General features: G+C 34.0%; 1 protein-coding gene across 4 annotated transcripts in view; it reads left to right on the top strand.

The window, feature by feature from the left end:
- LOC123547673 (fibroblast growth factor receptor-like 1) overlaps positions 1 to 10,473 on the top strand; it is a 100,041-nt gene extending 89,568 nt beyond the window's left edge. For 3 of the 4 annotated variants that reach the window (XM_053550786.1, XM_053550787.1, XM_053550785.1), the window contains exons 5-8: positions 139 to 432; positions 5,083 to 5,201; positions 6,650 to 6,890; positions 8,962 to 10,473. In XM_053550786.1, the coding sequence (XP_053406761.1) occupies positions 139 to 432; positions 5,083 to 5,201; positions 6,650 to 6,890; positions 8,962 to 9,410 (1,103 nt within the window). In that variant the 3' untranslated portion in view covers positions 9,411 to 10,473. The remainder of the gene's footprint in view (positions 1 to 138; positions 433 to 5,082; positions 5,202 to 6,649; positions 6,891 to 8,961) is intronic. The other variant, XM_053550788.1, reaches the window with a different exon arrangement.
- The last annotated feature ends 3,956 nt before the right edge of the window (positions 10,474 to 14,429 follow it).

Genomic DNA, 14,429 nt, shown 5'->3' with positions numbered 1-14,429 from the left:
TGTCAAAGTCAAATGAAAGCTTGAAAATAGAAGTGAAGTGAGAACATGTCTTTATACAGCACATAATGTAATCATTTTGTACACAGTACCTGCTTCTAGTGAGTCCTGCATGTTCATGTATTTATTTTCCTTTTCAAGTCAAACCTAAGTTCATAGAACAAGACAAAATGGAGCGTAAAAGTGTGATTGTTCGGCCTGTTGGTAGTTCATTACGACTACGATGTCGGGCTAATGGAAATCCACTTCCAGCAGTGCGTTGGATGAAAGACGGACATGATACAATACTCATTTCAGACGAAGGGTCTGACGCTGATAAAAAGAAATGGACTTTAAAGTTACGAGACTTACAGGAGGCTGATAGTGGAACCTATCAGTGTGTAGTGTCAAATAGGCATGGAGTTATTAATTTTACTTACTCTGTAGAAGTTATAGGTAAGCATGCTTCTCTCTTCACTTTGTACACGGGTGCTTCAAGTTTTCAAAAAAGTAATTTTTTGAGTTTCATTTGGAAAAATACAAAAAAGGTAGTAATATTAGAGTGTTGTAAATACAGGCTTCATAGAGAAAAGCGCGATGCTGTTTTTTTCTTGAAAAGACTGGTAGCCTGTCCAGGCTTTTGTCAAGATCACGAAGTTTAAGTTTGAGCCCAGAGAACAGTAAAACTGTCTAGAATGGAAATGTTATTCATTTGAGCCGCACCATGAGAAAACCAACATAGTGCATTTGTGACCAGCATGGATCCAGACCAGTCTGGTCAGGATCCATACTGTTCGCTAACGGATATGCAGGCTGGTCTGGATCCATGCTGGTCGCAGATGCACTATGTTGGTTTTCTCATGGTGTGGCTCATTTCAGAAAGGAAAATAATAGCATTAGCAGTTTAATGGGCAAAACTTGAAGCTCTTGTGGTGTTTTCTACTAATTTGCATTTTAAATGGCAAAACACCTTTGATTTTTCTAGTCTGCATTGATAAGAAAAACCTTTAAGTTTTGTTTGTTGTCTCCCTTGATTTAAAGCATGCCTTGTTTTTATGCACATAAACTTTGTCACTGATGGATGTTTTTGCTGTGGTTGTTAAATATATATATCATAGCTTATCACAGCTTAAGTCAAGGGAAGTAATGATATTGTTGTAGGTTTAACATAAGTCTTGAACAGAAGTTCCAGTATTTACCTCTACAGACGGTAGGTTTTTGTTGTACAACACTAATTATCTCAAAGATGTACAATTTTGAAATTGTACATTTTTTACATACAGACAGTATTCCATTCTTATATAAATCACAGAGATTTACCTATATAACATATAGTGCATCAGGTACTGAAAAGAATGTAACCATTGATAATAAAATGATATTCACTTTTTTATGTCCCATGAATTTGATTACGCATGACACAAATAAGCCAACCCATGAGAAAACCAACATAGTGGCTTTGCGACCAGCATGGATGCAGACCAACCTGTGCATCGGCGCAGTCTGGTCAGGATCAATGGTGTTTGGTTTCAATGTCTATTGCAATTAGAGAAACCGTTAGCAAACAGCATGGACCAGACTGCGCGGATGCTGGTCGAAAACGCACTATGTTGGTTTTCTCATGGCGCAGCTCAAATCATTTAACTTTTTAGTGTCATCCTTTTTCCATTGTGCATTAGAAGCCATTTTATCTTCAGATTTGTGTTTATTTTTGGGACAATTGTTTCTGGAATTTCATTCACTTGCCTCTTATCAACTAATTATTTACCAGTTTGTTGCTTGTCAACGTGGGTGGTACGTAAGGCAAAACTTACGAAATAGAACATGTCCTAATCTGTAAGTCAAGACTTAAGATTTACGTAATCAAGGAATAGCATCCTACACACGATAATATTTGGCTGTACATCTTAAATTTAATTGGTGTTGTACAACAAAAACCTACCGTCTGTAGAGGGCTTTAGCGTCTTGTGCTTGAAAATGTAGTACATGTACATGATATCCTGACAATACATTTTCTTGTAACCTACGGTATATAACTTGCTGAAACAGCTTAAAGATTTTTGTTTGTTAATTACCACTACCCCTTTAGACACTAATGGGATTGACCACAACCTATTAAGCACATAAATTTATGGCTAACCTATTAAGCACATAAATTTATGGCTAAATTTCATCTGTGATACCAATTTTGCAGATTACATTACTTCATGGTCTCAGACACTTCTTGTGAATATTCAATACAGTTGTTTTATTAGCTCACCTGAGCACAAAGTGATCAGGGTGAGCTATTGTGATCGATTACCGTCCGGTGTCCAGCCATCTGTTCATTGTCTGTCCACACTTTCTTCAAACAATATCTCCTCTGAAACCATTGGATGGAAGTTGATGAAACTTGGCAGGGATGTTTCTTGGGTGGTCGCGGCTCTTTTCAAAGTTGTTCAAATGGGCCCGCTTGGTTGCACATAGGGGCCGCCAGAGCTAAAAGTAGAAAAATCTTCTAACAACATCTCTTCTTAAACTGCTGGTCCAATTTCAAAATAATTTCACCTGAATGGATTATGTAACGCTCTGTCAAGATTGTTCAAATTATTACGATTCGTCTAAAAGCATGGCTGCCAGGGGGCGTGGTCACTTTTCCCTGTATGTACTAATTCAGGGATGCAAAATTATCAAAAACAATATAAGGGTTTGGAGCTATGGCCAAAACGTGAATACAATGTACTAAAAGAAAACATGCTTAAATCCAAAGTTTCCAGACATAGCAGTTGTCACTATTTGCCTCATGTTTCGTGATAAATGCTTCCAAAGATAACAGTAACTGTTGTAAACAAAAAATGAGTTGGTCAATCAACCAAAACCTTGATAATATTTGACTGACCAATGACATTATGCAAACAAAATTTAATAACAGTATTCTCAGGTAACTTTGAAAATCTACAAACACACACAGAATTGTTCTGTTTAGATTAAAATATTGACAGGTGTTATAGCAAATCCTATTGAAAAATGAAAAAAAAAGTCACATAATTTTAGATAAATGAAGCATTGCATAACTTTTAATTACCAATTTCATTACCATTTAACTGTAATTATGTCAATTTTTGCTTCTATAATGTATTGTAAGCCTGCAGAAAATCTGTAAAACAGATTGCTGTTGCCAATTTTATAACCTGGACTAGCCAAATGCAGAATACAGTGTTTATAATCATTCTGTAACGATGACATTAATTATTGCAGACAACAATAGATTGGTTAATGATTTTAATGAAAACTTGCATAAGGACATTCCAAGTAATTTCTTTGTTTTACTTGTTTACATCTTGAAGGAAGTTCCATTAAAGAGGAAATGGACAGCAAACTGGTCTTCTGACGGCTTTTTTAGTTCACTTGAGCATGAAGTGCTATGTAATCACTCACAGTCAATTGTCCGTCTGTTCATCCACACTTTCCTCCAAGCAACATTTCCTCTGAAACCATTCAGTGGGAATTGATGAAACTTGGTCAGGATGTTCCTTGGGTGGTCCTCTTTCAAAACTGTTCAAACTATTTTGCTTGGTTGAAAATATAAAATCTTCAAATGAAATCTGCTATTGAATTGCAAGCTGATAATGAAATAATTTCAGACAAGTGTTCCTTGGGTGACCCTCTACCAAGATTGTTGAATGACATGTCAAAAAAACATGACCGCCACAGTATGTAGTCACTTTTCCCTTTATGAATATTGTGGAAACTCAAAAATCTTCTTTTCAGAAACGCCAGATTTCAAAATAATTTTATGCAAATGTTCCTTGGGTGACCCATTACTAAGATTAATCAATTTATTTGAATTTATCAGAAAAACATGGCTGCCAGAGCTGAATATTAAAAAAAAATCTCCTTAACAACTGGTCTGGTTTCGAAATAATTGCACAGAAATGTTCCTTAGGTGACCTTCTACCAAGTGTGTTTATATTGTTCAAAATTTTCAAAAAAAACAAAAACAAAAACACACACACAAAAACACTTGGGCACTAGAACTAAAAATAGAAAAATCTTCCAACAGCTCAATGGAAACTTTGAAAATATTCCCCGCTGAATCTGTAGGCCTGTTTTCAAAGTAATTTGTCTTATACTTGTATGAATGGTGAAACTCTAGTGAGTGATAGTCTTGACCATCATGGTCCTCTTGCTTCTTCTACAATAAAAGGCATTCACAAGTATATGGCATTAAAAACCTGACATAGAAAAAACAGAAATTTGCCTGGCCTTACATAACTTGATTTGCAGGTTGATTGCGACCGAATGTACATGTAGAGATAAAATATGATAAAGCACCTTTAATATCCATAAATGGAAATTTGTCTTGTTGATGTGATTTGAAATGTATGAGATAATGGATCTGTATTGCCTTGTTTAAATGTTAACTTAGGTAGTTTTCTGACTAATGCCTGCATGCTTGAGACAAGATAACAGCTTTTTTTTTAACTTTATAGAATAAAAATATAAATATTATAAACACTGTTACAGTATGCAAGATTTTCATGGTTTATTAAATGATTTTCTAAATGAGGTTTAAAATTGCATGAAATTAGTTTTTTTTTATCATAACTCCTGAATAAAAACCTGATTCATGATTGGTGCTAATGGTCATGTTATCTATCTAGGGGTCAATTTAAAAGAAAATTTAATTGAATAACGTAATTTTGATATTTTAAAGTTATCTTGCCGAAAAGGACAATAATTGCCTGTTCAGAGTGTTCGAAAATCTTTTTTTTATTCAAATTCAACATTAACGAAATATTCAAATTTATTCTCTAAAAAGATTCTAAAAAACATGCTGCCAGATGGTACTTTCAGTGTGATGACACACAATGTTCTGTACTCAGCTCTTTTATTTGCTGTTTTGTATACTGTGTAATGAAATAACTGCTCAGTATTTAGTTCAGTTTTATGTTGTTGCATGTTGTGCTTACATAGTGCATGCCATGCGTGGAAATTTATTATTTTTCTTTTTCGCTTGAACAGGAGCTGGATATCTGCACTATTTTGGATATTAAACATCATGTTAAGATTTATTTTGAAATACTTTTATTGTAGATGTAATATATTACAATTTTTTGTTTCCAGGTCAGATGAAAACCAAGCCAGTATTGATAGGACCTCACCCCTTGAACGAGACAGTAACGCTGGGAGGTTATGCCTCATTTCAGTGTAAAGTGAAAAGTCAGGTTCAGCCACATATACAGGTATGATATTTGGTTAAGATGTCAAAAATCTACAACAGAAACTATGGTTCTTGCATACCAGGCAGGACGTCCAGTATATTCGCAGATGCCGGAAATTTTTTTCTTGCAAACCGGACTGACATTTCCGGTGATTTCACCCATACCAGCAAGACCTATCTGGCACCCACCATGCCAGATGACTCTGATGCTGTTATTGACAACTAACGATTTGTGCATCGACGCTATATTTATACATGTTTTTGTTAAATGCAATAAAAATTAAATACCTTGGCGGTTGCCATTTGTACCAAATACTAGGCTAATAGTATATTTCTTGATTCAAAATTAGTTCTTTTTAGGAAAAATCATAACATTTTGCTACAAACAATAAAATTAAACCAGAAGTTGTTGTGCTTAATTGAAAACATTGTGATATCATTTCTGTTTACAGACATTAATTTCCCGCACGTTTAGATATGCTACTTTGAGACAGAGTACTACCAAGAAGTATTTCATTTTATGATTTGGTAAAATACCATAATTATGCAAGAAAAATAATCTACCACAGGTTGTAGGTGCAGATGGCAATATCCAGCTCTTAGGTAAATGATTTGTCGATAAACTCAGCAGAGCCTCATTACGGCCAAAAGTTACCCTTGAACTGGATATTCCAATGTGCATCTACAACCAGTGACAGATTATGAAAGTCTTACATCTCAAGCTGTAGGATGACTCGTTTGCTGTTAATAAAGTATGAAAACATGTTATTTATCAGTACATACTACAATACAGTGTTGCTTCCCCGTTTGAATATGTAAACACTGCCACTGTTTATAAATTGGGTTGAGTTTTCATCTGAGTTGCATAGAGCGGAAGCAGTGGTTCAGTGGTAACACTGTCTGACTACAAAACCAGAGCCCCTGCTCTTCCAACTAAAAATTACTATCACTGGGATAAGAGTCCCCATGTATGGGTGCTTTACACCTGGCACACTAAAGAACCAAGGAAGCTTCTGGAATTTGAGCGTCTTCTGTAGGAGTCGCCTGTATGGGTTACCGGTGGCGACTATGATTAAGCTTATATACAAACAATCCAAGTTACATTTTTGACATTTATTTTACAAAATTCAGTTCTTAGTAGTAAGTTATTTTATAACTTGATTGTAACATGAGTAAAAAAAAAAAAACTACTAAATAATATTTCTTTTTACTGTATTGCAACTTTAGTTATAATGTAAGCAATGAAATTCAGTTTGCCGTTAGGTGGCGTTTGATTTGCCATAATGAGATGATATGAAGAACACAGCCTTTTGTAGAGTCAGTCTAAGGCCAACATTTCTTTGTGCTGTAGCAAAATAATTCTTAGCAATCAACTCTTTTGTTTAAATAGGGCAGACATTGTATTTTTCAAAGCAATTTGTATTACTTAAAATATTTATATTAATGCCTCTTGTCTTTTAATGATTTCAGTGGTTAAAACGGTTAGATAAGGAGTTGGAAGCAACTGTGAATAGTACAAACATTATAGAAGTGAAAGGACAGAAGTTTGTGGTGCTGAAAACCGGCGAGGTGTACAAAGACAATGAAGGATTCTATGTGAATAAACTTGTGATAAAAAATGTGTTGGGGACAGATGTAGGCATGTATATATGCCTTGGTGCCAATACGATGGGATATAGCTTTCGAAGTGCCTTCCTTACCATTGTAGCAGGTAATGCTCTCTTTAATAGAGGAAGTATGAATGGTTTGTATATTACTGTAAAACCAGATTTTTTGCAAGAGATATATTTATGTCTCCTTCCCTCTGGGGGAGACATATAATTTTTGCCCTGTCCTGCCATCTGTCCATCCATCACACTTCATTTCTGATCAATAACTGGAGAACAATTTGACCTAGAACCTTAAAAATTCATAGGGTGGTAGGGCTTATGGAGTAGATAACCCCTATTGTTTTTAGGGTCACTCCATCAAAGGTTAAGGTCACAGGGACCTGAACATGGAAAACCATTTTCAATCAATAACTTGAGAACCACTTGACCCAGAATCTTGAAACTTAAGAGGATGATTGGACATGCAGAGTAGATGACCCCTATTGATTTTGGGGTCACTTGATCAAAGTTCAAGGTCACAGGGGGGCAAACATTGGAAAACCGTTTCTGATCAATAACTTGAGAACCATTTGACCCAGAACCTTGAAACTTCATAGGGTGGTAGGACTTGTAGGGTGGATGACCCTTCTTGATTTTGGGTTCACTTGAGCAAAGGTCACAGGGGCCTAAATATGGAAAACTCTTTCCAATCAATAACTTGAGAACCACTTGTCCTAAAATGTTGAAACTTCATAGGATGATTGGATATGCTGAGTAGATGACCCCTATTGATTTTGGGGTCACTTGATCAAAGGTCAAGGTCACAGGGGCTAGAACATGGAAGACCATTTCCAATCCATAACTTTAGAACCACTAGGCCCAGAATGTTCAAACATCTTTGGATGATTGGACATGCTGAGTAGATGATCCCTATTGCAGACAACCTGATGTCTTTTGGACTTTTGCTCCTGTCCCCTATTGACTTCTTGCCTGTTACTACTATGCATTGGGGGAGACATGTGCTTTTCTACAAAAGCATCTTCTAGTTTTTACTGTATTTGTTACCCATCTGTATTTCAATGAGTGCTATTATTTTTCTAAATAGACTTATAACTATGTTTCTCATATTGGCCATGTATAGTGAATGTTCTACCATCCAAATTAATTACAGTTTTCCTTGGCTGTTTTGGGCACGGAAATTCTGCACCATTTCCCTCTCCCAAAAGTATACTGTTGTTTTCTCAGTTTATGACAAATACTTCACTTCAGAAAAAAAAATGTTTATGTTGTCCAGTTTTCAAATGAAAACATCTTTAAACCATGCCATTTAAAATGGGGGAGAGGGGTTGAGCTTTTAACTCATTTTCTTCTGGACTGTAACAATATTTATGACAAAAACTATTTTCATTATGATCTGATTTTCCCCATATTTTAGTTATGATGCAGTTTTCCCCTCTTAAAAGGTGCTGCCACAGTACCTCTGAAAAAAGAAACACTGATTTTAAAAATGTTTTAAGCCTCCAACATTATCTGATTTTACAGTATTTGGTTGGTAATAGGCATCATCTGCTCAACCAAGGGGACTGGGGTTGGAAAACCATGCTGCAGTTGCACCTCCTCATACACTTGTACTGGTTTTCCCAGGAAACAGACTCAGGAATGACTTAGATATTAAATGCAGGCTTTCTATAGAATTACTATAGAATTAAGCTAAAATGAAATTGTAGCAGCTAACCTAAGATGTAATAAATTGCCCGGAGGGACATCTGGGGTCTTCCTTAACCATCAGAAGCTGAAATTTATTGTCATATGACCTAAATTGTGTCAATGTAAATTGTGTCAGTGTGATTCTAAACACAACAAAAAATAAATGAGCCACGCCATGAGAAAACCAACATAGTGGCTTTGCGACCAGCATCCGCGCAGTCTGGTCAGGATCCATGCTGTTCGCTTTCAAAGCCTTTTGTAATTAGAGAAACCGTTAGTGAACAGCATGGATCCTGACCAGACTGTGCAGATGTGCAGGCTGGTCTGGATCCATGCTGGTTGCAAAACCACTATGTTGGTTTTCTCATGGCATGGCTCAAATAAGTAAATTAATCACTACGATCATACTTAGCTAAACAAGAGCCTTTCGTGTTCATTTTAGTATAGTGTAATTAGTAGCTAAACAAAGTGCTTTATTCATTTCAGATGATTCCGGTACTCCATTGTCAAACAATCCAAGTTTGTCAAACAGTCCAGGTTTGTCATCGGATCCGCACCAAAGACCGAGGTCGGAAATAAGTAGTAGTGAAGAGGTGGGGAACGGCAGTCTGCCATTAATCATTGCAATCCCAGCTTGCGTGGCAATAGTGTTAGTAACGCTCGCTATATTTATTCTAAAAAAGAGAAAAAGGTGTAATAATAATTCAAATGCTCGTAGAAACACTCGCTTTAATGCAGTACCAACGCAGGAGCGTGAAAACTTTACTCCTGCTGTTCAGTATCCTCATATTTTACCTCCAAAAGGTCCGCCCAATAGATCTATGGATAAAGCATCCACAAAACATAGTTCAGACTTTTATTCAGACATTTCGTCCGTTTCACGATGTCATCATCATCCTCAGCAAGCACACAGCAATCATCAGTATGGGTATTGAAAAACTTCGACTTGCCGTCATGATAATGACAATAACATCAGAGACATCAAAATTAACCTGTTATTTTTGAAAGTTGGAAGTGCACACATAGGTGCTAGACTGCATTATTATATCAGGAACGAGCAGAAAAAGTATGATGCAGAATATGTGCATTGAAAGGTTTTAAAGAAAATAGCAGTTTGAAGCACATTTTCTATGTTATGTTTCCAAGTCCATACTCGAAAGGAATAGACGTCTAAGTTATATATATTATTCTGCGTTGAAGGAAACTGTAAGATTGTTGAAACTGCAATCTTCATTGTGATGTGGACTAATAGGAGAGAATGATATTCCAAGAGAATCAAAAATAACAGAACCATTGAGACAGCCTTTTGTGCCAGTCAAATTAACTTTTGTAGAAAAAAAAAATACAAAAATTAATTATAAACAAATGTTTATACTTACTTACATAAGAGCATAGACTTAAATGGTTAGGTTGACTACTACAAGTTGTTAACCAACAAGTCAAGTGGAGCAGCTGGTTCCGCAAGAATGGACAGACTTGGTTCCACAAGTATAATTTAGACTGTGATTTTATTTCTAAGAGATAGTTACAGATTGTTGTAACATTTGTATCAAATAATATTTTGCAATATTGCTATTCTAGGGTAGAAATATGGCTAAGTTCTTCATTATTATTATTTTTGTCTCCAGCATTCTTATATGAAAGCATATGATGTCCTAACTTGTAATAGCAAAGTTGAAATGACCGTTAAAACATAATTTTGAAAAGTTTGTCTGTTAAAGTACTATTTTATCTTTTTTTAATGACTTGATTTTCACCTATTAGAGACCTGCTTGTGTATATAGGTTATGTTAACTTAAACTTACCATTTTAAAGCTTTAACATTATTTTCTTTTAAATACAGACAACAGTAATAAAATTAAGGTGTTTTATTTCAACAAAAAATGTTCAAAAAGACAGTTGTTTTAACATGTAATACATGTATTACTGAAAACACCATATATGTATTATTACCAGTAAACAATAGACAAAGAACAATTCAGAAATTATTATACAAAATATAGGCATAGGAAATAGAGATCAATATAATTGCACCTTTGCTAATCCTACCAGGTGTTCTGTATTACAAAAAGTAGATCTATTGTGACATTTTGATACAAGCAAAACTGTATTATCTGCTGTAATATTTACCTACTGGTACTTCGTTTTATTATTGGCTTGTTAAAAGTTAATTTTTTACCATATGTAAGTTGACAGAATCATAGGAACCATGTCTTGAGGGGTAAATCAAACACAAATGAATAAATCCTTAATGATTTTTTTGTGCAAAAATGTAAGATATTGTGTAGAAAACAGTTTTCATTTTCCACTCAATTGTGTAATTGCAAGGGAAGTAAACTTATAGATCTCAACTTATAAGTACTAGCTTAAGGCAAGAGTTGTCATTCTTTGTGGATCACAACTTTAAATTAAAAATTAAAACTTCTGTTATTGATATTAACAAAACTATCATAAACTCCACATTTGTGAAATCATTTTTAGTTATTTCAAGGACTTGGAAATTATTTTCTAGACTTTATTTAATGTAATATTATCATTGAAAACTTTAGAACCTATCTCTACAAAATACAGGATAACCATTGCCTTCTATATATGTTGATACAGTTGGTGCTTGATTGGTGTTCTTGTTTATCAAGCATTTATTTTATTAGATTACCTCTTAAGATATTGCTGAAAAAGTGCATTCGTAAAATCATTTTTTTTTTGTGAAATAATTAGTATGAAGAAGGTTCTTCAGTTGTGTTTAGGTTCATTTTACAAAATATTTGAATAGGAAAAATATTTGAAGTTTAAGTTAATCGTAATGTATGTAACAATGAAGATATTAGTGCTTAGTAGAACTGAATGTTAACTATTTGTCAAAGTATAAATTGAGTCATTTCATATGCTAATGAATGGGAATGAGCATAAACAGACAGCTGTAGTAAGTTTATTTGCTCTCCACAGCCATGGTCATATTCCAAAATGTGATGAAGCAGTGCAACAGTTTACTGGTTTGCTGAAGGTTGCAGGATATCTTTATTTTTAAATACTGTCTAAGTTGCCTGTGGGTTGTGTGGGGATGAGGTTATATTCAGCTGTTAGAATCTTCCAAGATTTAAAGTTGTATGACACGGAACGTACAGATCATGAGATGAATCAAAAAATTCTCATAGATAAAAGGTAGTTTATTTTGTGGAACAAATTTTATAAGCATGCGGTAAAGAAAATTGAAAAAAAAAATCATTTTTGATTGTTTTATTACAAAACTTACTCTTTCATAAAGGTATCTTCATAGATAGAAGCAAAAATAAGGCAGAACCACATACTACAGAATAACTTTAATAAGTGTAATAGAAAATGAATTTGGCTGTCTTGATAAATGAGTTTTTTGATTACCAAACAATTTCTTCCAGATTTATTATAATACCAGCTAATTAATAAGTCATTTCCTTAATGATTATCTAGTATTTGAATGACTCATTTTGGATAGTGTGTAAGTACAGACAGGCTGTCCCTGTAGCTAGCAGAAATATTTGATAATTAATACCATGTTAATAAAAAACAGTTTTAATGTCTTAAATCAGTATTGATTGTGATATATTTTGTATATTTTTAGTAATTAGATGAACTGTGCATGCTTATTGTTTACAAAACAAAGATTTTGTTTTAAAAAATCTTTAGTATTGTAATAGATGTATTTTTGTAGTTTTTAAAAAAGTGTTTTAATGCAAAATTGGCTCTTCACATTAAAGATACAAGTAAAAAGAAGTAAGTTGGTTTTCAATGTTGCATGTCTGGAACAGGGACTTCTCCTGTCATAAATTTAAATCTCGACATTTACTACAGATATTTTTTGCTGCATCTCTTATTTCATATGATTTTTTGTGTGTTTCAGAAATGTGTATTCATTATTATTCAAATTAAAGTCAATGTCATGAAAGTGATATGGTGCACTTAAGTACAAAGGCTCACACAATCTTCTTGTTTATTAAAATGTTGATAAAACTTTAAAAAAAAATTCTAAACAAATGCTAAAATTTTTAAAGCAAGATTAAAGGTCTTTCATGTGTTCTGTACAATCCTGTTTTAATATATTTTCATTTTGATTATGTTAGAGAAAAAGCTAGGATGAGTCATATATGTTGTTAGGTTGAAACAATCAGACATTTACACCAATATCTCATTATACAAAATGATCATGACAATATTTGAAGGTGCAATAATCATTCAAGGGAAGTTTTATTACATTTCTGGCTTTATTTGTAACATTAAAACAGCATTTGAGCCGTGCCATGGGAAAACCAACATAGTGGGTATGCGACCAGCATGGATCCAGACCAGCCTGCGCATCCGCGCAGTCTGGTCAGGATCCATGCTGTTCGCTAATAGTTTCTTCAATTCCAACAGGCTTTAAAAGCGAACAGCATGGATCCTGACCAGACTGCGCGGATGCGAAGGCTGGTCTGGATCCATGCTGGTCGCATACCCACTATGTTGGTTTTCTCATGGCACGGCTCATTTCTCTATTTGAAACAGATGGAAATGTCTAATACTATGTACAGTATCATAAATTACAATTATTTAAGGTGCTATTTTTGGAACAGCTGAAGTTTCTGTATGAATACCTTTTTGCCAGTATAATCACTATTGCAAGTATAAAGTTATTTTGTTTAGGTGTGAGACTTTTCTTGAATGTTCTGCTGATTGTCATGGTAAAATTAGGCTGAACCAAATACTTTAATATACACTAAGGGGTACATGGGCATTTTCTGGACATTTCTTGTTTTAATTTTATATCAGTTAATCATACTTTCCTCTCTTAGTTGCCAAAAATAATTAAAAAATTCAAATATATAAAAGGTTTATTTGATGAATGTGCAGGATAAACAGTAAACATTTGATAACAGCCAGGCTCAGTTTGAACAATGTATTAAAGGTAGAAAAATATATTTACATGACATGATAGTTTACCAGTTTGGACAATGTGTTTCAGTAGAGAGTGTAGTATGTAGAGAACATTCCTAATTAAAGTAAGCATTATCATCATTATTGCTTGTTGATGATCATACTAACCAGTAAGTTTCTCCCTCTATACATGTTAACATGCTTCAAAATCATTTAATTTCACAGGCACAAAATTTCTTGGTTTTAGCTGAAACAGTTATTTTATGGGAATCTACAAAGGTTAGTAGGGGTGTGTACTAGTTTCCAATATAAATCAAATACTGGTATTATAGGTTTGATTGATATATCTTATTGAAGGTTGTCGTATCGGTGAAAATATCAAATAATTAAAAGGATTGAACCAAAAAGTATGTTTTTGTAATCTATTCCGGCTGTCATTTTAGTGTATTTTTGCAAGCAACAGTAATTGCATTTTTAACTTTTTCTATACACAAGATCATGTATGTTTTGATTGTTAATTTCAAAGACACCTGTTGATGATCATGACATGTCATAATTATGTAAATTAAGCGCACAAGTTAAGGAAACACTTTTTTCAATGTTATCTATTTTCATTCATGCACTGACAGGAATTTACCCACCAAGGAAATCAAAACCTCATGCTGGTAATTTTATGTTGCGGGAGAACGTATCACCTAATTTATGTATGGAAAAATACCATTAAATACACTCATTATTTGTTTTTTTACTTACATTAATTTCAGTTTCATTAATTGAAGTCAACAAAAAACAATATTAGTGATAGGTTTAATCTTGTTGATATTGGTGTTGTAACTATGTGATTCGAAAGAGAGGCTGGCTAACATTTTGTCTGCACAGTATTAGGATTAAAAAATAAGAATATCAGAATTCTTCACTAATCAAGAAAATACATGTTATTTTTAAAATGCATATGAAAAAGTGCAACTCGGTGACACATACATCTAAGTATAGGAATATCATACAATATATTGAATATCAATCATTTTTATTTATCGATAATTCCAGTCGATACACAGCCCTAAAAA

Source organism: Mercenaria mercenaria, chromosome 9, assembly GCF_021730395.1.
Source record: "Mercenaria mercenaria strain notata chromosome 9, MADL_Memer_1, whole genome shotgun sequence".
NCBI classification, from domain to species: domain Eukaryota; kingdom Metazoa; phylum Mollusca; class Bivalvia; order Venerida; family Veneridae; genus Mercenaria; species Mercenaria mercenaria.
Note: the sequence above shows the minus strand (reverse complement) of the source record. Positions and strands in the feature narration are given on the sequence as shown.